Source organism: Hemitrygon akajei, chromosome 14, assembly GCF_048418815.1.
Source record: "Hemitrygon akajei chromosome 14, sHemAka1.3, whole genome shotgun sequence".
Taxonomy (NCBI): domain Eukaryota; kingdom Metazoa; phylum Chordata; class Chondrichthyes; order Myliobatiformes; family Dasyatidae; genus Hemitrygon; species Hemitrygon akajei.
The window spans coordinates 107,485,082-107,511,098 of NC_133137.1; the positions used below are offsets into that span (position 1 = coordinate 107,485,082).

At 44.2% G+C, this 26,017-nt stretch overlaps 1 protein-coding gene across 3 annotated transcripts in view; it reads right to left on the reverse strand.

Annotated features, from left to right (window-relative positions):
• shank3a (SH3 and multiple ankyrin repeat domains 3a) overlaps nucleotides 1-26,017 on the reverse strand; it is a 1,154,364-nt gene that overhangs the window by 644,104 nt on the left and 484,243 nt on the right. For all 3 annotated transcript variants that reach the window (XM_073066894.1, XM_073066893.1, XM_073066892.1), the window contains exon 6: nucleotides 4,142-4,250. In XM_073066894.1, coding sequence (XP_072922995.1) covers nucleotides 4,142-4,250 — 109 coding nt within the window. The remainder of the gene's footprint in view (nucleotides 1-4,141; nucleotides 4,251-26,017) is intronic.

Genomic DNA, 26,017 nt, shown 5'->3' on the forward strand with positions numbered 1-26,017 from the left:
CTAACTCCGCTAGACAGAGGAGAGTGGTGGTAGAGGGGAACTGGTTAGGTCTGGAATCCAAAAAGAAACAGAGAGCTTTGAGACCTTCCGGGTGGGGGATGGAGGTATATAGGGACTGGATGTCCATGGTGAAAATAAGGCGGTGGGGGCCAGGGGACTTAAAATCATTGAAAAAATGCAAAGCATGAGAACTGTCACGAACATAGGTGGGAAGGGATTGAACAAGGGGGGGATAAAACAGTGTCGAGGCATGTAGAAATGAGTTCGGCGGGGCAGGAGCAAGCTGAGACAATGGGTCTACATGGACAGGCAGGTTTGTGGATCTTGGGTAGGAGGTAGAAACGGGAAGTGTGGGGTGTGGGAACTATGAGGTTGGTGGCAGTGGATGAGAGATCCCCAGAGCTGATAAGGTTGGTGATGGTGTGGGAGACAGTGGCCTGGTACTCCTTAGTGGGGTCATGATCGAGGGGTAAGTAAGAGGAGGTATCAGCGAGTTGTCGCTGTGCCTCGGCAAGGTAGAGGTCAGTACACCAGACTACAACAGCACCCCCCTTACCAGCGGGTTTTATAGTAAGGTTAGGATTGGTGCGGAGGGAGTGAAGAGCCGAGCGTTAGGAAGGAGTGAGGTTGGAATTGGAACAAGGTATGGTGAAGTCGATTTGGTTGATGTCCCGTTGGCAGTTAGCAATAAAGAGATCCAGAGCAGGCAGAAGACCAGAACAGGGTGTCCATGAAGAGGAGGAGGGTTGAAGACGGGAGAAAGGGTCATCGGTGGGGGTAGGAGAGTCCTTGATGAAAAGTAGGCTCGAAGACGGAGCCGGCGGAAGGAGAGTTCAGCGTCATGGTGTACGCAGAATTCGCTGAGGTGTGGGTGCAGGGGGACAAAGGTAAGGCCCTTACTGAGGACAGAGCGGTCTGCCTCAGAGAGTGGAAGGTCGGAGGGGATGGTAAAGACCCGGCACAGATGAGAACTGGGATCAGAAGGGGGAGGGAGGCTGGTAGTGTCCGTGGAGAGGGAAGGGTAGGGGTGAGAGGAAGATGGAGCCTCTAAGGGCCCAGGAGCTGATGATGGGATCTGAGGGAGAGGGGATTGCAGAGTGGTGGCGGCGGAGGGGGGGACAAGAGTCACAATCATAGCACGTGAAGATCCGGCCTGGAGTTCAAGGCTGGAGTCACAGTTGGAGGCTGTCCAATCGCTTTGAAGGTGTCCATGGTCATTGGAACCCGCATTGATGGTTACTGACAGAACCTGCACTTCTCAAGAAAGATACGTTTATGTGCACCATGCCTCAATCAAAGCAACTTTCAGAGGACCTTAGAAGAAGTGTAGAGGTGCATCAAGCTACATAACCATTTCTAAAGACCTGTGTGTTCATCAATCAACAATAAGAGAAGATGTCTATGAATGAAGGAAACTCTGCAACTCTGCTACTCTCTCTAGGAGTGGGTGTCCTGCAAAGATCACACCTAGAGCACAGCGTGCAATGCTGATGGAGGTGAGAAAGAACCCAAGGGTAGCAGCAACAGACCTGCAGAAATCTCTAGAACTTGCTGAATTCTCTGTTCATGTGTCCACTAAAAGAAAAACACTGAACAAGAATGGTGTTCATGGCAGTACATCATGGAGGAAGATATAGCTCTCCAAAAAAACAATGCTGCATGCCTCTAGTTTACAAGAGACCACCTGGATAATCCATAGCACTTCTTTGACAATATCCTGTGGACAGATGAGACAAACATTGCACTTTTTGGCAGAAATGCACATTCCTATGCTTGGTGGAAAAAAGGCACTGCACACCAACAGCAAAACCTCATCCCAACTGTGAAGCATGGTGGAAGGAGCATCATGGTTTGAGGCTGCTTTGCTGCCTCGGGGCCTGGACAGCTTGCAATCATTGGTGGAGCAATGAGTTCAAAACTGTATCAAGACATCCCACAGGAGAATGTCGTGGTAGCAGGTCATCACCTGAAGCTTCATAGAAGTTGGATAATACAACAAGATAATGGTCCAAAAGACGAGAGCAAATCAACAACGGAATGGTTTAAAAAGAAGAAAACTCATGTTTTGGAATGGCCAAGCCAAAGTCCTGACCTTTATCCCACAGAAATGTTCTGGAAGGATCTGAAGCAATCAGCTCATGCAAGGAACCCCACCAGCATCCCACAGTTGAAACAGTTTTGTAAGGAGGAATATCCTAAAATTCCTCCAAGCCAATGTGCAGGACTGATCAGCAGTTACTGGAAACATTTGGTTGAAGTTATTGCTGTACTAGGGGGTCACGCCAGTTACTGAAAGAAAAGGTTCACGTACTTTTCCAACAAATACATGTAATGCTGTATCAGTTTTCTCAATAATTAAATGAACAAGTATAATGTTTTTGTCTTATTTATTTAATTGGGTTCTTTTTATCCAGATTTAGTACTTACATGAAGATTTGATCACATTTTAGGTTATATTTATGAAGAAATAGAGAAAATCCTACAGGGTTCACAAACTTTCTGGCACCACTGCACATAGTTCCCCAAAAGTGGTGTGATGGTCAGACACTGTGGTGAAGGCAGTTTTTAGCCCACTGGTCCTCATCAGTCAGGGCATGGAGCAGAGAAGATAGGATGTTATGTTGCAATTTTACAAGATGTTGGTGAGATTATATTTGGCAAATTATGTTCAGTTTTGGTTACCTTGCTATGGGAAAGATGCCATTAAGCTGGAAAGAATGCAGAGGAGGTTTATGAGGATGTTGGTGAGACTCAAGGGACTGAGTTATGAAGGGAGCCTGAGCAGCCTGGAACTATATTCACTGAAGTGCAGGAGAATTAGGAGTAATCTTTTTGAGATGCATTAAGTCATAAGTACATAGACAGACTGAATATGCAGTCTTTTTTGCAGGGCTGAGAAATGAGGAACTAGAGGACTTTGTTTCAGGGTGAGAAGGGAGAGATTTAATGGGAATATGAGGGGAAACTTGTTCACTCAGGGGTGTTGTCCATATGTGGAATAAACTGCCTGAGGCAGGTTCATTAACAACATTTAGAAGGCACTTGGGTACAGATGGGCCAAACACAGGCAAGTGTGACTAGTTTAGATGGGATTTTAGTTTGTCATGTACCATGGAGTCAAAGGGCCTGTTTCCTTGATGTATGGTATGTATGAATCTATGAGTTGAAGTTGGAATATTCTTCGCTAGTTTGATTGAATGCAGCTCCAACAACTCTCAACATGTTGACATTACTTCTGTTCATGCAGCCCCATTAATTAACATACTACTCTGATCTATTCTAAACATTAATTCCCTCCACTAATAGCAGAACAAGGCTGCAGCATGTAATATCTACAAAACACACTCCGCAGCAGGTACAAAGGCCTTTTTGATACCGCATACCTCTAACATCATATTAATAGACACACTGAGCACAAGAGAATGTTATCACTTGCAGTTTCCTTCTAAGTCTCACACTGACTTGGAATTCATTCATCATCCATAGATCTAAATACTGAAATTCCTTCTCAGGAACCACTGGCATTAAATGGAAACCAATTAAATGATGGTTGAAATACATAACCTCATAACTACCATGTACACTATACACATCCCAACACACTTAGAAACATGGAAACATAGAAAACCTACAGCAAAATACAGGCCCTTCGGCCCACAATCCTGTGCTGAATATGTACTACTTTAGAAATTACCTAGGGTTAACTATAGCCCTCTATTTTTCTAAGCTTTATGTACCTATTCAGGAGACTCAAGACCCTATCCTATCCGCCTCCACCACCATTGCTGGCAGCTTGTTCCACCTTGTTTAATATTTTCCTACAACCCATGTGCACTTTGTCCTGAATCAGCCATAAGACACAATTTAATTTCCAAATTGAAAACAGAATACAGAATATTGAGAAAAGACAATGAAAGAAGCAGAATCAATGAGAAAATGGTTAAATGGTGAATGAAATAAAGTTTAGGGGAAAAATTACATGCTTAATGCTGTATGAATCTTTACATGCTAAAAGTCTGACATTTTAGAAACTTCACTCAATCTCTATGTTCAGACTAGAATTTCATTGTCTTTCAATTGATAAATATATGCAGAAATTGATGTCACCTGCCTCAATGCAGGGACAATGGAATTGACTCACCTCCACTGTCGGGATCATGGAAGTTTGGATCCAATCCTTTTTCTAACATTTTCCCAATCTTCTCAACATGATGGTACTGGATATACTCCATAAACTTTTTAAGATTTGCCTAGTAAAGGAGGCAATAAAAAGTAACTGTATATGTTCAAAACCTTTCAATGAAACCAGAAATAAAAATATGAATAATTGTGTTTTACTTCAAAGTTCAAAAGGTTAAAGTTCAAAGTGCATTCATTACACTGAACAATAAAGATTTAGTTTCTTGAATACTTTTGGGTGTATCTTATGGATTTTGGATCACTAAAATCACCATGAAATTTTCCATTAAACACACCATTTTCTTAAATTGCCTATATTTGTTATTTCAATTCATAATTCAAGTCACAATAACCAATGCTATGACTAATTTTGTTCGAACACAAATTAAACAGGTCATCAATAACAGGCAACTCACAGAACTTCTAGTAGGACTGGAGAAAATTGCATGGAAGTCATTCAAGGATATTGTTATTGCTTGGCAACTGCAAAGCAGCTGGTTGACAACATGCTTCAACCATGGAGCACAACAAATCACTGAGGATTCATTTTCTGCATTCTCATTTACACTTCTTCCTTGCAAATATTGTCGCTGTCAGTGAAAGCATGGTGAAAGGTCCAACATTGTGGTAATGGAGAAACGGTATCAGGGCAAAGGGATTCCATCAATACTGGCTGATTATTGTTGGATACTTAAGCAAGAAGCCTCAGACACTGAGAACAATCGAAAGTCATCAACAAAACATTTTTAACTTTGTTGAACTAATGCAAATTATCAGCACCGTTATACAATTATATTCAATAAAAGTTACTTTGTTTCTTCAAATTCCTCTATGATACAAGTTACCTGAAATAATATTTGTGTTTAGCTTCAAGCCGTGTATCACAGACAACATTCATACCTATGTTAGGCTGCTGTTTATTGATTACAGCTCAGTGTTCAACACGATCATACCTTCAGTACTAATCAACAAGCTTCAAAACCTGGGCTTTTGTACCTCCCTCTGCAACTGGATCCTTAACTTCCTCGCTGGGAGACAACAGTCTGTATGGATAGGAGATAAGATCTCCTCCACACTGCATATCTCGAGAATGTGTACTTTGCCCATTGTTCTACTCTCTCTACACCCATAACTATGATCTACAAATTTGCCAAAGACACCAGGGATGGCAGTATTTCAGATGGTGACCAGGAGGCATCTGAGCAAGATAGAGCAGTTGGTTGAGTGGTCTCACAGCAACAACCTTGCACTCAATGCCAGTAAGACCAAAAAATTGATTGTGAACTTCAGGAAGGGTAAGTTGATGGGACACACACCAGATGACATTGAAGGATCAGCAGTGGAAAAAATGAGCAGTTAAAAGTTCCTGGTGTCAACATCTCTGGGGATCTATCCTGGGCCCAAAATATTGATGTATTTACAAAGAAGGTACGACACTGGTTATATTTCATTTGAGGAGAATTGGTATGCCACCAAAGACACGCGCAGATTTCTACAGATGTACTGAGGAGAACATTCTAACTGGTTGCATCACCATCTAGTATGGAGATGCAGGATCAGGATCAGAAAAAGCTGCAGTAAGTTGTAAACAAAGCCAGCTATGTCATGGGCACTAGCCTCCCCAGCATCCAGGACACCTTCAACAGCTGGTGCCTCAAAAAGGCAGCATCCATCATTAAGGACCCCAGACACCCAGGACATGCCCTCTCCTCACTGCTACCATCAAGCAGGAAGAGCAGAAACCTGAAGACACACAGTCAATGTTTCAGAAACAGCTTCTTCCCCTTGCCATTAGATATAGGATGTATGTATTGCAAAGTACTGCTGCCACAAAACAAAAACTTTCATGACATATGCCAGAGATATTGAAGCTCATTCTGATTCAGATTCTTTATATTCATGTTTATCAGCCATGTACCTTCTCTTATCACCATAAGTTACACAACCAAGTTCATACTAAAATCACGTCTAAATGGTCCTCAACAAAAGCTATAATCTCCATTTTATCCTTGAAAACTGTTGTTACATAAGTTGAGATATCATTCATCTTGCAATATTTCTCTCAATGTATAATAAGTAACAGAAAATAAAGAAAATATCAACAAGCATAAAACATTATTTGTAATAAATGGTATGAAGACTCCAACGCACAGGATGGAAAGAGAGTGCAAAGTGTTGCAGACACACCAGCTCCATCATGTACCCACGACTCCTCACCATCGAGGACACCTTCAAAACGCTTTGTCTCAGGAAGCAGGAACCTCATTAAGGACTAGCACCATTTGGGGCATGTCCTCTTCTTATAACTACCATCAGAAGGAAGATACAGGAACCTGAAGATGCACATTGTTTTAGGAACAGTATCCTCCCCTCCACAGTTGACACTACCTCACTATTCTTCTTTAGCACAGTTTATTTGTTTTTTTATTGTAACTTAGAGTAATTTTTTTTAATGTCTTGGACTGTAGTGCTGCCACAAAACAAAACTGCCATGATATATGTCAGGATAATAAACCTGATTCTGGTTCTGAAATAATAAAAGCAAATCCCTCTCAGAAGCAAGCATTTTATTAATTTAGAGAGCAGCAGTGCAAAATTCTTGAGACCCCTCAAGAACGGAAATGAACTTTTGAGTATACCTCTAGTGAAAGTTTTAAATTCAAGTACATTTGATATCCATGAAAAAGGGTTCAATTGATATCCAGAGAAAAAAAAGTGAATAGAATTTATTGATTATGTAACCTCCCTTAACTTATTGTCATCCATATTGGGACAACTAAGTTCGTCCATTTAAAATGTTGATACACATGAGACCCAAGGAAACAGCCTCAGAACAGAGGGGTGGTCCTACTAGAACAGAGATGAGAAGGAATTGCTTTAGCCAGAGAGTGGTGAATCTGTGGAATTCTTTGCCACAGGCAGCTGTGGAGGCCAAGTCTTTATGTACATTTAAGGCAGAGGTTGATAGATTCTTGGTTGGTCAGGGAATGAAGAGTTTTGGGGAGAGCAAAGAGTTTGGGGCTGAGAGGAAATTTGGATCAGCTATGATGGACTGGCGGAGCATTTTCGATGGGCTAAATGGCCTAATTCTGCTCCTATATCTTATGGCCTTATGCAGTTATTCTGTAGCCTTTTTTGTTTCTGTGCATTGGTGTCTCCATACTTCCATGCTGAATATTCTAGGAAAGTAGAGGTGCAGTTACATCTTATTTGTGGTCACCCAGTCCCTCTTTCCCCACAAGGAGGTATCCTGTAGCACGACAACTTCAAGAAATCTGCTATTCACACAGCCATCGACCTTGTAGTTACACCAGTGAGGCTCCAGCGTGATCCATCCTAGATTTCTCATTTGTCACTGGCTGTCAATTCAATGGAACTGATAGAATATAGAACAATACAGCACAGGACCTTCAGTCTGCAATATTTGTGCTGAACGTGACCAATTAAAAGCTGATTACCTCTGCTTGTTCATGATCCTTATCCCTCCATTCCTTTCATATTAATGTGTCTAACTAAAAACATCTTTAAATGCCACTATTGCATCTACTTTCACCACTACACTATTATCCTGTTCCAGGCACCTACCACTCTCTGTGTAAATAAAGCCTTGCCCCATACATCTCCTTTAAACTTCTCCCTCCCCCCTTAATGCATAAACTCAAGTATTTGACACTTCTACCCTGGGAAAAGATTCTGGCTGCCCTAGCCATGCCACACACTGAACAATATTTTTTAAGATCAAACCCCCAGTTTCACTATTCCACAGTCCCCCAATTCCACATTCTGACAGTTCCACAATGCCATATTCCTACATTCTGAAAGTACTGACTATCAGCATCAGAAGTCACTGCCAATATTTACGTATTTCTCTGAAAGAAATCTTAACCAGAATTGGAATAGTTTTTTGTTTCATATACTGCACCAGCACGTATCATTAGTGGGCAGTCTTTAGAATGAGGAATTTTATTGTCCACCTCTTTTCTTCTAATTACAAAATATCACTGACCCTGGAAAGCAACACAGATATAGCCAAAAGGAGCAGGAAATATATCATTTCATCTCTTGTCACAAATAAACAGAATAAGAATAAATAAAACTAGGAAAGAAACCCACAGAGTAACTTATAAAAGAGCTTGCCTACAAGATCAGATACGGCCCAGCTACAGTTTTTACAAGCCTGTAATACATTGACAGTACAATTATCAGATATTCAGTGGCACAGAATGCAGGGTACCTTGCCATTGATTTTGGCCATACATTGGGGTTGTTGTTGCTCCAATTTCTCTGGAGTTATCTTCCTGCCCAGTATAGACCCCATCCTCTCAGCGGACCTGTCCACTCTTACAGAGAGCTATGCACACATGAGCTACTTTCATCCAAGTAGCTTTTAGTTTAAAATACTCCAAGCTGACTGATCTCTCTGTGTCGACTCAGTGACAGGCGTACCACACTTGCCCTTCACAGAGGCAAGCTTCCCCTATCTCCTTCGGCAATTCAGATTCAAGACAACCATTCTGCAACCAGCTATTAGTAGGACCCACACCCATAACTGTCAAAACAAGCTTTGTTCTGCCTGTTTACTTGTTTACCCAAACATCACATGGATATCCGAGTAAGTCTCAGTACTGGTGGACTGCCCTCTGTGCAATCAAAAGAGAACCTCTCCAATCAGTCAGACTCAATAGTGCAAAATCAGCGAATAACATCTGACAGTGCAGCATACTTTACCCCATTATTTTTTAAGGTATTATATATTGCCTGCATACCAAACCAAGGTGACACCTGCTCCTGTGTTTAAGCACGAAATGAAGCAAAATAGGTGAATTGATAAAAGTGTTCTACTGACTTCTGCCTGCAAAGTGTCACCTCTTCCAGCAACTAAGTCTTTGACTTTTGCTGTAAGATCTTGATCTTACACTTTCTCTCTCTCTTCCTCTCTCTCTCTCTCTCTCTACTGTGTTGCATAATTTATATTCTATGCATAGACTGTTCCTACATGCTTTTAAGTTTCTCACTGTACCTGTAACCCACCATACTTCTGTATGACAATAACCTTGACTTGACTAAATCAGGGCTGATCAAGATGGAACACCTGAAAAGACCAAAAGACATAGGAGCAGAATTAGGCCATTGGGCCCATCGAGTTTGCTTTACTATACAATCATGACTGATTTATTATCTCTTTCAACCCCATTTTCCAGCCTTCTCCCCATAACCTTTGACACCCTTACTAATCAAGAACCTTCTGCTTTAAGTATACCCAAAGGAGTATTGTCAAAGGAGTATGACAAAGGAGAATTGTTTGATGTTGTTTACTTGGATTTCCAGAAGGCCTTTGTCAAGGTGTCACATATGAGGCTGCTTAACAAGTTAAAAGCCCATGGTATTACAGGAAAGATTCTAGCATGGATAAAGCATTGACTGGTGGCAAGAGGCCAAGAGTGGGAATAAAGGGAGTCTTTTCTGGTTGGTTGCTGGTGACTAGTGGTGTTCCACAGGGGTCTGTGTTGGGACCACTTCTTTTTATATTATATGTCATTGACTTGAATGATGGAATTGATGGCTCTGTTGCAAAGTTTATGGATGATGCAGAGTGGGTGATGGGCAGGTAGTTTTGAGGAAGTAGCAAGGCTACAGAAGGACTTAGATGGATTAGGAGAATGGCCAAACAAATGCCAGATAGAATACAGTGTTAGGAAGTGGGTGTTCATGCACTTTGAAGAAGAAATAAAATGGTAGTCTGTTTTCTACTCTACAGAATGTACCTTAGTCTATTCAATCTCTTATCATGCAGCAAATCCACTATCCCAGACTCAATCTGGTGAATCTTCATTGCATTCCTATATAAAGCATGTATCTTTTCACAGTAATGCAGAGCAAAACTGTACAAAATACTCATGATGTAGTATCACCAAGTCCCAATAAAACTACAATATAATCCTGTCGTCAAATCCACTCATAACAAAGGCCAATGAACCATGTGTTTTTTCTGAATGCTCGCTACAGCTGGGTGTTGGCTTTAAGTGATGCCTGTAAACATACCTAGGTCCCTCTGAACTTCAACATTTAAGCAATCAACGTTTCAACAATTTCTCATCATTTAAAAAATTCTCGAATTTTCTGTTTCATGCACTAAAGTGGAAAATGTTATGTTTCTCTATCATGTTCTTTACTACTTATTAAGTTTCTCTATATTTCCTTGAAGATACTTTGTAACCTCCTTCCTAATCACCACCTACGATTCCCTTTGCCTTAGTTGTCAATATAGATTTTTAACAGCTGGGGCTCATCAGCAATTCCTGCAGTTAATCCTGCATTCTGCCAGCCTGAGAAAGATCCATTTATTCTCACTTTTGCTTTCTATACAATACCCAACTGTCAATTGATGTCAGTATAATGCCGTCAATTCCTTCTGCTCTGATATTGCGGATTAAGCACCTGTGTGAGATCTTATTGAAAGCCCTCTAAAAATCCAAATATATCATTTTCACTGCTTCCCTTTATTTTTCCTACTACTCACATCCTCAAAGAACTCCAGAAAATAAGTGAAATTTACTTCCCCTTTCACAGATCCAGACTTACTACTCATTCTCAGCTGTTCTGTTATGACTGCAATTATAGTTTCCAAAATGTTCCCTACTACCTATAATGGGCAAACAGATCTATAGTCATTGCTTTTTCCCTCCCTCCTTTATTAAATAATAGAATCACTGTTTCTGTCTTCTAACCTACAGGAACAATTCTAGAATATATGGAATCTTAGAAAATAAACATCAGAGCATTCACTACCTCTGTAGGCACCTCCTTCAAAGCTCTGGAATGTTACCAGGAAAGTAGTTGAAAGCAAGGCAGTGGATGCTGTCTACATGGACTTCAGCAAGGCATTTGTCAAGGTCTCCCATCTCCTTAATACAAGGCTCACGTGGAAGTCTGGTCATGAAGGTTCACTCGCTCAACATTAAAGATGAGGTAGTAAATTGGATTAGAAATTGGTTTTGTGGGAGAAGCCAGAGAGTTATCGTAAGTGGTTACCTCTCTGACTGGAGGCCTGTGACTAGTGGAATGCTGCAGGGATCAGTGCTGGGTCCATTATTGTTTGTAATCTATATTAACAATCTAGATGATATTGTGGTTAACTGGATCATGAATATGTGGGGGTGTGGTGCACAGTGAGGAGGGCCATCATGGCTTACAGTGGGATCTGAACCAGCTGGAAAAATTGACTTAAAAATGGCAGATGAAATTTAATTCAGACAAGTGTGAGATCTTACACTTCAGAAGGACCAGCCAGGGTAAGCTTTACACAGTGAACGGTCGGATACTGAGGGATATGGTTGAATAAAGGGATCTGGAACACGCTACAGATAGATAGGGTCATAAAGAGAGCTTTTGGCACATTGTCTTTATAAATCAAAGTATCGAGTACAGGAGATCAGATGTTATGTTGAAGTTGTGTAAGATGTTGGTGAGGTCTAATTTTGAGTATTATGTGCAGTTTTGGTCATCCACCTACAGGAAAGATGTAAATAAGGTTCAAAGAGTACAGAGAAAATTTATGAGGATGTTGTCAGTCTGGAGATCTGAGTTATATGGAAAGATTAAATAGGTTAGGACTTTATTTGTAGAAGATTGAGAGGAGAGTTGATAGAGCTATACAAAATTATGAAGGGTATAGATAGGGTAAATGCAAGCAGGCTTTTTTCCACTGCGAGACGTACAAACAAGCTGGATGAACTTAGCAGATCGGGCAGCATCTGTTGAAATGAGCAGTCAATGTTTCGGGCCAAGACCCTTCGTCAGGACTGAAGAAGGGTCTCGGCCCAAAACATTGACTGCTCATTTCAACGGATGCTGCCCAACCTGCTGAGTTCATCCAGCTTGTTTGTACGTCTTCATTTGACCACAGCATCTGCAGTGTACTTTGTGTTTTTTCCACTGTGGTTGGGTGAGACTTCAACTAGAGGTCATGGGTTAAGGGTGAAAGGTGAAAAGTTTGAAGAGAACATGAGGAGAAACTTCTTCTCTCTGACATGTCTTGAGAGCAGGAAATGAGCTCCCAGCACAAGTGTTGCATGCAAGCTCCAATTCAAAATTTAAGAGAAGCTTGGATAAGTACGTGGATGGGAGAGGTATGAAGGGCTATGGTTCCAGTGCAGGTCAATGGGAGCAGGCAGCTTAAATAGTTCAGCATGGCCTAAATGGGCAGAATGGCCTGTTTCTCTGTTGTCTGACTCTATGTAGATTTAATCACATTATTTTCTTACAGCACTTGATTTCTCATACTCTCTCTGACCTTTTAAGTAAACATAGCACCTCTTTTGCCTCCTCCATTTGGAATTCCCTTCCCTGAAACTTATAGCTGGGAACAGATCTTACTGTGGCTCTCAGACCCAGCCTTCAATCAAGGAGTGAATCCTGTTGAACTGCGTGGATAAAATCAAATCTTTCAGACATCAGGAAGTGAGTTTATCACATGCTCCAGCATCCTACAACCATCACATACTCTAATTCTATAGAGCTAAAATTAAAGTGTCGATCTCAATTATATTTGGTTGAACTTTTACAGTGTGGCACAAGGACGTGTTTCAGTATTTGCATCCTGAGTTCAGCATTCTAAATCATGGCTTAAAAACGTGGCATCACAGTCTGTGCTACTCTTATGCATCCCAGTCACTTCTGCCACTGGTGTAGCTTTTTTAAGCTTATGTTATTCAAGTGCTCGGATTCTAGCAATGGCACAACTGCTTTTGCCTATGACAGAAATTTTCAACCCTTCGGTTTGGTCCAGTCTGGAATATGCCTAATGGCCTGTGTAAGAGTCAATTGGCTTCCAATGAAGAATGTAATCAGCCATTAAAGATGAATTCACCTTTTATGTTAATAGCATGGCAATTTACTTTTCATGAACCTGCTTATAAAAGTAGTTCTGGGAAAAACTGTTTAATCTCTTTGTTAACTATTTGTCTGCAACACTTCTTTGATTACCAATCTAATTAAGATCCAGACATACCCATCAACTCCTTTGCTTAATCTGAATGGCTTTCAATTGGAATATTTTGGTTTTCTGACCTCCTTCCCCTTATTTTACCCTAATAATCCTTCCTTAGTTCATTGAATTCTTACTCAGAAAAGCACTTCAACTGCCCAGAGTAATTGATTGTATCTCCGTGAAGAAAGTCCAACTCCCTCACTCTATCACTCAGTTACTTCAATTTAAAGTACTCCACTCCATTAGATATAATTATTAGGCTCACATATAATGGAATTCATTCAAAATTGCAAAAGAAAATTTCTGTAAATTCTCAGCAGGTCAGGGAGCACCTGTGGAAAGAAAAATGTTTCAGATCCATGACCCTTCATTATAACTGGGAAAGAAAACTAGTTAGTTTTCAATGGTGCAGAAGGTGGAATTCCTGGCATAGAACATGTTTCAAGATAGGCCAGAAAGGTGACATTTTCTAACAGGAATATAGCTATATACTGAGACCTTGTCGGGAACGTAGCTATACACTTGATACCTGGTCAGGAGCTGAAGGACTGTGCGCCCAGCTAAAGGTCTTTACAGACACCTTTAATACCTTCTTGAAACAGCCCACTATCCCTACAGGCTTCAAGGCAGCCACCATCATTCTGGTGCCCAAGAGAGTGACAGTAACTGGCCAAACTGATTACCTCCCAGTGGTACGGACTTCAACAATCATACAGTGCTTTGCGCAGCTAGTAATGGATCATATAAAATCCCAACTTCCAGCTACACTGGACCCTTTCCAGTTTGCCTACTGCTTAAACTGATCCACTGATGATGCCATTGCCTCAACCCCCCACTCTATCCTGTCCCACCTAGAAAAGGATGCCTCAAATGTCAGGATGTTGTTCATAGACTTCAGCCTGATATCTAACATGATTAGCCCGCAGAGGCTGGGGGGCAAACTGTCCTCTTTGGGATCAATACCCATCTCTGTAACTGGATCTTGGACTTATTGATGGAAAGAACTCAGTCAGTCCGAGTTGGCAGCAACATCTCAAGCTCCACCACACTGAGCACTGGTGTCCCAGGGCTGCGTGCTCAGTCCGCTGCTGTTCACACTGCTGAGCCACGACTGCACTGCCAGATTCAACTCAAACCGCATCATCAAGTTCGCTGATGATACTGCAGCAGGCCTCATCGGCAACAATGATGAGTCGGCATCCAGAGAGGAGGTGGAGAGGCTTGACAAATGGTGCGAGAACAGCAACCTGAATCAGCACTATCGAGAGTGCCCTGTCAGCCTGTATCATTGTGTGAGAGAACAGCAACCTGAGTCAGCACTATCGAGAGTGCCCTGTCAGCCTGTATCATTGTGTGGTACGAGAACAGCAACCTGAGTCAGCACTATCGAGAGTGCCCTGTCAGCCCGTATCATTGTGTGAGAGAACAGCAACCTGAGTCAGCACTATCGAGAGTGCCCTGTCAGCCTGTATCATTGTGTGGTACGAGAACAGCAACCTGAGTCAGCACTATCGAGAGTGCCCTGTCAGCCTGTATCATTGTGTGGTACGAGAACAGCAACCTGAGTCAGCACTATCGAGAGTGCCCTGTCAGCCTGTATCATTGTGTGAGAGAACAACAACCTGAGTCAGCACTATCGAGAGTGCCCTGTCAGCCTTTATCATTGTGTGGTACGAGAACAGCAACCTGAGTCAGCACTATCGAGAGTGCCCTGTCAGCCTGTATCATTGTGTGGTACGAGAACAACAACCTGAGTCAGCACTTTCGAGAGTGCCCTGTCAGCCTGTATCATTGTGTGGTACGAGAACAGCAACCTGAGTCAGCACTTTCGAGAGTGCCCTGTCAGCCTGTATCATTGTGTGGTACGAGAACAGCAACCTGAGTCAGCACTTTCGAGAGTGCCCTGTCAGCCTGTATCATTGTGTGAGAGAACAACAACCTGAGTCAGCACTATCGAGAGTGCCCTGTCAGCCTGTATCACTGTGTGGTGCCAGAACAGCAACCTGAGTCATCACACTCGAGAGTGCCCTGTCAGCCTGTATCATTGTGTGAGAGAACAACAACCTGAGACAGCACTATCGAGAGTGCCCTGTCAGCCTGTATCATTGTGTGAGAGAACAGCAACCTGAGTCAGCACTATCGAGAGTGCCCTGTCAGCCTGTATCATTGTGTGGTACGAGAACAGCAACCTGAGTCAGCACTATCGAGAGTGCCCTGTCAGCCTGTATCATTGTGTGATACGAGAACAGCAACCTGAGTCCGCACTATCGAGAGTGCCTTGTCAGCCTGTATCATTGTGTGAGAGAACAGCAACCTGAGTCAGCACTATCGAGAGTGCCCTGTCAGCCTGTATCATTGTGTGGTACGAGAACAGCAACCTGAGTCAGCACTATCGAGAATGCCCTGTCAGCCTGTATCATTGTGTGAGAGAACAGCAACATGAGTCAGCACTATCGAGAGTGCCCTGTCAGCCTGTATCATTGTGTGGTACGAGAACAGCAACCTGAGTCAGCACTATCAGAGTGCCCTGTCAGCCTGTGTCATTGTGTGAGAGAACAGCAACCTGAGTCAGCACTTTCGAGAGTGCCCTGTCAGCCTGTATCATTGTGTGGTACGAGAACAGCAACCTGAGTCAGCACTATCGAGAGTGCTCTGTCAGCCTGTATCATTGTGTGAGAGAACAGCAACCTGAGTCAGCACTATCGAGAGTGCCCTGTCAGCCTGTGTCATTGTGTGAGAGAACAGCAACCTGAGTCAGCACTTTCGAGAGTGCCCTGTCAGCCTGTATCATTGTGTGGTACGAGAACAACAACCTGAGTCAGCACTATCGAGAGTGCCCTGTCAGCCTGTATCATTGTGTGGTACGAGAACAACAACCTGAGTCAGCACTATCGAGAGTGCCCTGTCAGCCTGTATCATTGTGTGGTACGAGAACAGCAACCTGAGTCAGCACTATTGAGAGTGCCCTGTCAGCCTGTAACATTGTGTGGTACGAGAACAACAACCTGAGTCAGCACTATCGAGAGTTCCCTGTCAGCCTGTATCATTGAGTGAGAGAACAGCAACCTGAGTCAGCACTATCGAGAGTGCCCTGTCAGCCTGTATCATTGAGTGAGAGAACAGCAACCTGAGTCAGCACTATTGAGAGTGCCCTGTCAGCCTGTATCATTGAGTGAGAGAACAGCAACCTGAGTCAGCACTATCGAAAGTGCCCTGTCAGCCTGTATCATTGAGTGAGAGAACAGCAACCTGAGTCAGCACTATCGAGAGTGCCCTGTCAGCCTGTATCATTGTGTGAGAGAACAGCAACCTGAGTCAGCACTATCGAGAGTGCCCTGTCAGCCTGTATCATTGTGTGATACGAGAACAGCAACCTGAGTCCGCACTATCGAGAGTGCCTTGTCAGCCTGTATCATTGTGTGAGAGAACAGCATCCTGAGTCAGCACTATCGAGAATGCCCTGTCAGCCTGTATCATTGTGTGAGAGAACAGCAACATGAGTCAGCACTATCGAGAGTGCCCTGTCAGCCTGTATCATTGTGTGGTACGAGAACAGCAACCTGAGTCAGCACTATCAGAGTGCCCTGTCAGCCTGTGTCATTGTGTGAGAGAACAGCAACCTGAGTCAGCACTTTCGAGAGTGCCCTGTCAGCCTGTGTCATTGTGTGAGAGAACAGCAACCTGAGTCAGCACTATTGAGAGTGCCCTGTCAGCCTGTATCATTGAGTGAGAGAACAGCAACCTGAGTCAGCACTATCGAAAGTGCCCTGTCAGCCTGTATCATTGAGTGAGAGAACAGCAACCTGAGTCAGCACTATCGAGAGTGCCCTGTCAGCCTGTATCATTGTGTGAGAGAACAGCAACCTGAGTCAGCACTATCGAGAGTGCCTTGTCAGCCTGTATCATTGTGTGAGAGAACAGCAACCTGAGTCAGCGCTATCGAGAGTGCCGTGTCAGCCCGTATCATTGTGTGGTACGAGAACAGCAACCTGAGTCAGCACTATCGAGAGTGCCCTGTCAGCCTGTATCATTGTGTGGTACGAGAACAGCAACCTGAGTCAGCACTATCGAGAGTGCCCTGTCAGCCTGTATCATTGTGTGAGAGAACAACAACCTGAGTCAGCACTATCGAGAGTGCCCTGTCAGCCTGTATCACTGTGTGGTGCCAGAACAGCAACCTGAGTCATCACTATCGAGAGTGCCCTGTCAGCCTGTATCATTGTGTGAGAGAACAACAACCTGAGACAGCACTATCGAGAGTGCCCTGTCAGCCTGTATCATTGTGTGGTGCCAGAACAGCAACCTGAGTCAGCACTATCGAGAGTGCCCTGTCAGCCTGTATCATTGTGTGGTACGAGAACAGCAACCTGAGTCAGCACTATCGAGAGTGCCCTGTCAGCCTGTATCACTGTGTGGTACGAGAACAGCAACCTGAGCCAGCACTATCGAGAGTGCCCTGTCAGCCTGTATCATTGTGTGGTACGAGAACAGCAACCTGAGTCAGCACTATCAGAGTGCCCTGTCAGCCTGTGTCATTGTGTGAGAGAACAGCAACCTGAGTCAGCACTTTCGAGAGTGCCCTGTCAGCCTGTATCATTGTGTGGTACGAGAACAGCAACCTGAGTCAGCACTATCGAGAGTGCTCTGTCAGCCTGTATCATTGTGTGAGAGAACAGCAACCTGAGTCAGCACTATCGAGAGTGCCCTGTCAGCCTGTGTCATTGTGTGAGAGAACAGCAACCTGAGTCAGCACTTTCGAGAGTGCCCTGTCAGCCTGTATCATTGTGTGGTACGAGAACAACAACCTGAGTCAGCACTATCGAGAGTGCCCTGTCAGCCTGTATCATTGTGTGGTACGAGAACAACAACCTGAGTCAGCACTATCGAGAGTGCCCTGTCAGCCTGTATCATTGTGTGGTACGAGAACAGCAACCTGAGTCAGCACTATTGAGAGTGCCCTGTCAGCCTGTATCATTGAGTGAGAGAACAGCAACCTGAGTCAGCACTATTGAGAGTGCCCTGTCAGCCTGTATCATTGAGTGAGAGAACAGCAACCTGAGTCAGCACTATCGAAAGTGCCCTGTCAGCCTGTATCATTGAGTGAGAGAACAGCAACCTGAGTCAGCACTATCGAGAGTGCCCTGTCAGCCTGTATCATTGTGTGAGAGAACAGCAACCTGAGTCAGCACTATCGAAAGTGCCCTGTCAGCCTGTATCATTGAGTGAGAGAACAGCAACCTGAGTCAGCACTATCGAGAGTGCCCTGTCAGCCTGTATCATTGTGTGAGAGAACAGTAACCTGAGTCAGCACTATCGAGAGTGCCTTGTCAGCCTGTATCATTGTGTGAGAGAACAGCAACCTGAGTCAGCGCTATCGAGAGTGCCGTGTCAGCCCGTATCATTGTGTGGTGCGAGAACAGCAACCAGAGTCAGCACTATCGAGAGTGCCCCGTCAGCCTGTATCATTGTGTGGTACGAGAACAGCAACCTGAGTCAGCACTATCGAGAGTGCCCTGTCAGCCTGTGTCATTGTGTGAGAGAACAGCAACCTGAGTCAGCACTTTCGAGAGTGCCCTGTCAGCCTGTACCATTGTGTGGTATGAGAACAACAACCTGAGTCAGCACTATCGAGAGTGCCGTGTCAGCCCGTATCATTGTGTGGTACGAGAACAGCAACCTGAGTCAGCACTATCGAGAGTGCCCTGTCAGCCTGTATCATTGTGTGGTACGAGAACAACAACCTGAGTCAGCACTTTCGAGAGTGCCCTGTCAGCCTGTATCATTGTGTGGTACGAGAACAGCAACCTGAGTCAGCACTTTCGAGAGTGCCCTGTCAGCCTGTATCATTGTGTGGTACGAGAACAGCAACCTGAGTCAGCACTTTCGAGAGTGCCCTGTCAGCCTGTATCATTGTGTGGTACGAGAACAGCAACCTGAGTCAGCACTTTCGAGAGTGCCCTGTCAGCCTGTATCATTGTGTGGTACGAGAACAGCAACCTGAGTCAGCACTTTCGAGAGTGCCCTGTCAGCCTGTATCATTGTGTGGTGCCAGAACAGCAACCTGAGTCCGCACTTTCGAGAGTGCCCTGTCAGCCTGTATCATTGTGTGGTACGAGAACAGCAACCTGAGTCAGCACTATCGAGAGTGCCGTGTCAGCCCGTATCATTGTGTGGTACGAGAACAGCAACCTGAGTCAGCACTTTCGAGAGTGCCCTGTCAGCCTGTATCATTGTGTGGTACGGATGCTGCGAGGCATTAAACTTCAAGACCACACAGAGTACAATAAAAACCATCAAGAGGATGATTGGAGTCTCTATCCCCACGACTTATTACCTTTACTGGGAGTGTTCTTCATCAACATTCTATAGATGTGTATTGGAGAGTATATTAACTGGCTGCAACATGGTTTAGTATAGAATTACCAATGCCTTTGAATGGAAAATCCTACAAAAGGTAGTGAATTCAGTAGAGGACATCATTGTAAGGCCCTCCCAAATATTCAGCACATTTACATGATACGTTGATAGGAAAGCAGCCTCCTACGTCAGAGATCCCTACCATCCAGGTCATGTTCTCTCCTTGCTGCTACCATCAGGTAGAAGGTACAAGAGCCTCAGAACTCACACCACCAGTTTCAAGAACAGTTACTACCCCTAAACCCATCAGGCTTCTGATTAAAAGGGGATAACTGCAGTCAATTGACCCATCATTGAATTGTTTCTACAACCAATGATCTCACTTTACATCAACACGGAATGGTGCAAGAACTCTGTGCTGGTCTCTAGTTACTGCTCATCACTAGTGGATTTTGTGACTGTTAGATGCAGACCATTTTATTTACCACGGGAATTCACCACTGTCCTGATAGTTAGTGTCTACATTCCCCCCAGCGCTAATGCTAAGGAGGTGCTCTGTGAACTGTACGGGGGCTATTAGCGAATTGCAGAACGCACACCCTGATGGACTGTTTATTGTCGCCAGAGATTTTAACCACGCGAACCTTAAGTCAGTGCTCTCCAAATTCCATCAGTATGTGGACTTTGCAACGAGGGGTGAGAACGTGTTGGACCTTGTTTACACAAACAACCCCGATGCGTACCAGGCGAAGCCCCTCTCTCACCTCGGTTACTCAGACCACATCTCTGTTATGCTAATCCCAGCATACAGACCGCTTGTCAGGTGCTCCAGACCAGTTCAGAAGCAGGTGAAAACCTGGCCAGCAGGAGCCATCTCTGCTCTTCAAGACTGCTTTGAGCACACTGACTGGCACATGTTCAGGGGGCTGCAACCAATGGTGACTCTACCAACTTAGAGGCGTACACAGCATCAGTGACCAGCTACATCAGCAAGTACATTGATGATGTTACTCTGTCCAAGACCATCACTATACGTGCCAACCAGAAGCCAAGGATAACAGCAGAGGTGCGTGGCTGCTGAGGACCCGTGACTCTGCCTTCAGAGCAGGCGTCAAGGCAGCCCTAACAACAGCAAGGGCCAAACTGTCCTGAGCCATCAGAGGGGCAAAGTGTGCACATGCCCAGCGAATCCACAGCCACTTCCAGGACAGCGGCGACACGAAGCACATAGGGAAGGGCATCCAGGACATCACCAACTACAGGACAACATCACCTGCCTGTGCTGGTGATGCCTCCCTCCCAGATGCGTTGAACAACTTCTACGCTCATTTCGAGGTGGAAAATGACATGTGGCAAGGAAGACCACTCCTCCTCCCAATGACCAGGTGGTGAGTCTTACTGCGGCTGATGTGAGGAAAGCTCTATGTAGGGTCAACCCACAGAAGGCTGCTGGACCAGACAACATCCCTGGCAGAGTGCTCAGAGGATGTGCAGACCAGCTGGCAGATGTTCTCAATGACACCTTCAACATCTCCCTGAGCAGCACCACCATTCCAACGTGCTTCATGCCACCACCATCGTCCCCATGCCGAAGAAGTCTTCAGTGTCCTGCCTCAATGACTACCGTCCTGTTGCTCTTACATCCATCATCCTGAAGTGTTTCGAGAGGCTCGTCATGAGGCACATCAAGACCCTGCTGCCCCCCTCACTGGACCCCCTGTAGTTCACGTATCGTCCCAACCGCTCAACAGACAACGTCATCACCACCACCCTCCACCCGGCTTTAACCCACCTGGACAAAAAAGACACACATGTTTGGATGCTGTTCATAGACTTCAGTTCAGCATTCAACACAATCATCTCTCAGAAACTGATTGGAAAGCTGAGCCTACTGGGCCTGGACACCTCCCTCTACAACTGGATCCTAGACTTCCTGACTGGGAGATCTCAGTCAGTCCGGATCAGAGGCAGCATCTCCAACACCATCACACTGAGCACGGGGGCCCCACAGGGTTGTGTGCTCAGTCCACTGCTGTTCACTCTGCTGACCCATGACTGTGCAGCAATATACAGCTCAAATCACATCATCAAGTTCGCTGATGACATGACCGTGGTGGGTCTCATCAGCAAGAATGACGAGTCAGCATACAGAGAGGAGGTGCAGCAGCTAACGGACTGGTGCAGAGCCAACAACCTGTCTCTGAATGTGAACAAAACAAAGAGATGGTTGTTGACTTTAGGAGGGCACGGAGCGACCACTCTCCGCTGAACATCGACGGCTCCTCAGTAGAGATCATTAAGAGCACCAAATTTCTTGGTGTTCACCTGGCAGAGAATCTCACCTGGTCCCTCAACACCAGCTCCATAGCCAAGAAAGCCGAGCAGCATCTCTGCTTACTGTGAAGGCTGAGAGAAGTCCATCTCCCACCCCCCCCCATCCTCATCACAATCTACAGGGGTTGTATTGAGAGCATCCTGAGCAGCTGCATCACTGCCTGGTTCGGAAATTGCACCATCTTGGATCACAAGACCCTGCAGCGGATAGTGAGGTCAGCTGAGAAGATCATCGGGGTCTCTCTTCCCACTATTACAGACATTTACACCACATGCTGCACCCGCAAAGCTAACAGTATTGTGAAGGACCCCACGCACCCCTCATACAATCTCTTCACCCTCCTGCCATCTGGCAAAAGGTACCAAAGCATTTGGGCTCTCACGACCAGACTATGTAACAGTTTCTTCCCCCAAGCCATCAGACTCCTCTAGACTGACATCTACATCATTTATTATTAAATTGTAATTTGTCCTCTACTGTGCCTATTGTCTTGTTTATTAATTATTGTACTGCCCTGCACTGTTTTGTGCACTTTATATAGTCCTGTGCAGGTCTGTAGTCTAGTGCAGTTTTTATGTTGTATTACGTAGTCTAGTGTAGCCTTGTGCTGTCTCACATAGTCTAGTGTAGTTTTGTGTTGTTTCGTGTAGCACCAGGGTCCTGGAGGAACGTTGTTTCATTTTTACTGTGTACTGTAGCAGCAGTTTATGGTCGAAATGACAATAAACTTGACTCGACTTAACCATAAAGAGGACTCTGAATCTTATGTTCTAGTTGTTTATTGCCATTTATTTATTTTTGCATTTGCATTTTGTTGTCTTCAGCACTCTGGTTGATCTTTCATTGATCCTGTTATAGTTACTATTCTATAGATTTGCTGAGTATGCCCACTAGAAAATGAACTTTGTACTTTGATAATAAAATTTCTTTGAACTTTGAACAGAAGTCCCAAAGCATTGTTGAGGATCCTTACCTCAATCTCTTTGACCCACTACAATCAGGAAAGAGTTGCAGATGCATCAGGACTCAGACTGTCAAACTGGGTAACAGCTTCTTCCCTCAGGCTGTGAGACTAATTAATACCCTGCCACCACTGAGGTCTTGTCACTAGGTCAACATGTTGTTTACTGTTTACCTGTGCTGTGCTTTACTTCATCCAATTTGAATTATACTTTACTAATTTATTTATAGTATATCATTTTTGGTTTATGTGCGTTGTGTGGATTCACTGTGGTCCAGAGGAATGTTGTTTCGTTTGGTTGTATACATGTTCAGTCAGATGATGATAAACTTGAATTTGAACATGAAACTTTTAAAACTGAAAATTGCAGTGGATGCTGCTGCAGTAAATAATGTTTTAAGCCATGTAAATGTCTTACCAATCAAACAACCTGATGGAACAAGCCACCCAGAAAGCAAGCACAGCATCTGGAAGTATCTGAAAGGCCTACTTTGTTCCAGAAATTATGGTGGCTGGGTAGACATAAAATAAGAGTGAAGCGTAGGGGCTTAAGACCCACACCTCACCCCCATCCTTCTGGCTGGAGGGCAAGACAGATCTGGAAGGAAGGCTGCTTTATCAGAAGGGCACAAGAGCCAGCTTCACAGAAACATGGTTCACCCCAAAATTCTCAGGATAAGGGGTTCTAGTTTGAGGGTTTTTCAACCTACCCCATGGGTTTGAGTCAGACAAAGGAAAAGGCAGTGGCTTCTGCTTGATGATGAATTCACCATGGTGCATGGATCTGGCAGCCTTGTCCCATTCCTGCTTCCCCGACCTGGCAGCAAAGTGCCATCCATTCTACCTACCTACGGAGAGAGTTCTCTGCTGTCATCTAGACTGCAGTCCACATCTCACCTCAGACACACATCAAAGACACTCCTGAGAAAGTGAGTACCATAACCAGCAAGGGCAAGTGGTGTACTGTGATGCCTTTCACCGTGCTGGGAGACTTTAATCAGGCTAGGCTGAAGAAGTCCCTGCGCAAGTACAATTAACACATCACCCTCAACACCATAGGGCCCAACAAACTCGACCACCGCTCCATCCCTCGCCCGCATATTGGTAAACACCACCACCAGTTTGTGCTGCTTCATCCCATATACTGAAAGAAACTGAAGAGTGTAGCACCAGTGATGAAGACCAACCAAGAACTGGATGGGAGAGGTTTAGGAGCGAATTCAGTACTGCTTCAGGTTAGTAGACTGGACTATGTTCGAGGATCCATCAGTCAGATCATCAGTCAGATCCATCACTGACTTCAAAAGGACAAGTGTAAATGAATATGTACCCAGAAAATCATTCTGCCTGTTTCCCAATCAGAAGCCTGGGATGAACCTGGAGATTTATAGTCTGATGAGAACTAGATCTGTAGTGTTTAGGGCTAAATCTGATAAGAAGGTACGAAGTCAAATATGACCTCTTAAAAGCCATTACAAGTGCAAAGAGGTAATTTTGAATTAATCTAACCCTAATCATGTGGATAGGCTCAACAGCTGTGGCAGGGCACGCACTATGTTATTTTCTAAAAGGAGAACTTGGTTAGCATAAATGGCTGATTATCACTCCTGACTGAGCTCAATGCCTCTTCTGCACACTTTGATAGAGAACTGTGGCACACTCATACATCCTTCACATCTCGAGATCACTCTGTAATCTGAGTCTCCTGCGTTACACTGGGTATCTTTCACGAGTGTGAACTTATGAAAGGTGCCTGGTCCAGAGGCTTAACCATCCCAAGTGCTGAAGATCTGCACAATTAGCTGGCTGGAGTATTTATGAATACTTTCAAATATCAATGTTAATTTTATTATCAGAGTACATATATGTCACGACATACAACCCTGAGATTCTTCTTCTGTGGGCATACTTAACAGTAACTGTAAACTGTAAACTCTACAAATGCAGATATACATACATAGCAACAAATAATGTGGAAGGAATAAGAATATAACAGAGTCCTTAAGACGGCCTTCCCACCCCAAACCCTGTGAGAATACTATGTAATTTGCTACCCTGTTAGTGGCATGAAATAAGAGACAGCACTGCATATGATTAAAGGAACTATATTTATGAATCTTAATTTAACTGAAGAGTTAATAAAGAAAAGAAAAAAACAAAAAAAGACCCATTATAATTAAACAGCCAAGTGTGCACAAGTAGTAGTTCAACACTTCACTGATATTCACTGATCTTCAGTCGATCTCGGCACCTGACTCCATGAAATCACGATCTCCCATCGGGTCAAATCCTACAACCGGTTCTCCCCAGCATCCTTCCTCTTCATCTCCCACCAAACAAAAAAAAAAATCCAAGACCAACCAAAATCTCTCAAACCTACTTCCAGTTCCACCATCCTAAATGGATGACACCCATTTTTCAGCATTCCTTATCTTCAATGATAACCCAAACAGGCTGAAAGCAGAACAGATTGCTCTTACAGAACTGCTCAATGAAATACCTACAACATAGAAGTAAAAATGTTAACCAGGGCATTACATTTATATGATGGGTCCAGGACAGGTTCTCTGAGATAGTGACACCCAGGAATTTTAAGTTACTGACCCTCCCCATCACTAATCCTACAATGATTACTGGCTTATGGACCTCTGGTTTCCCTCTCCTGAAGTCTACAATCAGTTCCTTGGTCTTACTGATATTGAGTGTGAGGTTGTTGTTATTAAACAACTCAGCCAAGTTTTCAATCTCCCTCTTGTATGCTGATTCCTCACCCACTTTGATACAGCCAGCAACAGTGAAGTCAACAGCAAAATTGAATATGGTGTTGGAACTGTAATTATCCACATAGTCATGGGTGTAAACGAATATAGCAGGGGTCTAAGAACATATCCCTGAAGTGCTCCTGTGCGGATGGAAATTGTGGAGGAGATGTTTTTGCCAATCCGAACTAACTGGGGTCTACAAGTAAGGAAATCCAGGATCCAATTGCGCAAGGGGGTATTGAGACCCAGGTCTTGGAGTTTACTGATTAGTTTTGGGTAGATGAGGTTATTAAATGCTGAGCTATGATTGATAAAGAGCATCCTGATGTATGCACCTTTGCTGTCCGGATGTTCCAGGGTTGTGTGAAAGGCCAATGAGATTGCATCTGCTGTGGACCTATTGTTTCGGTAGGGGAATTAGAGCAGATCTAAGT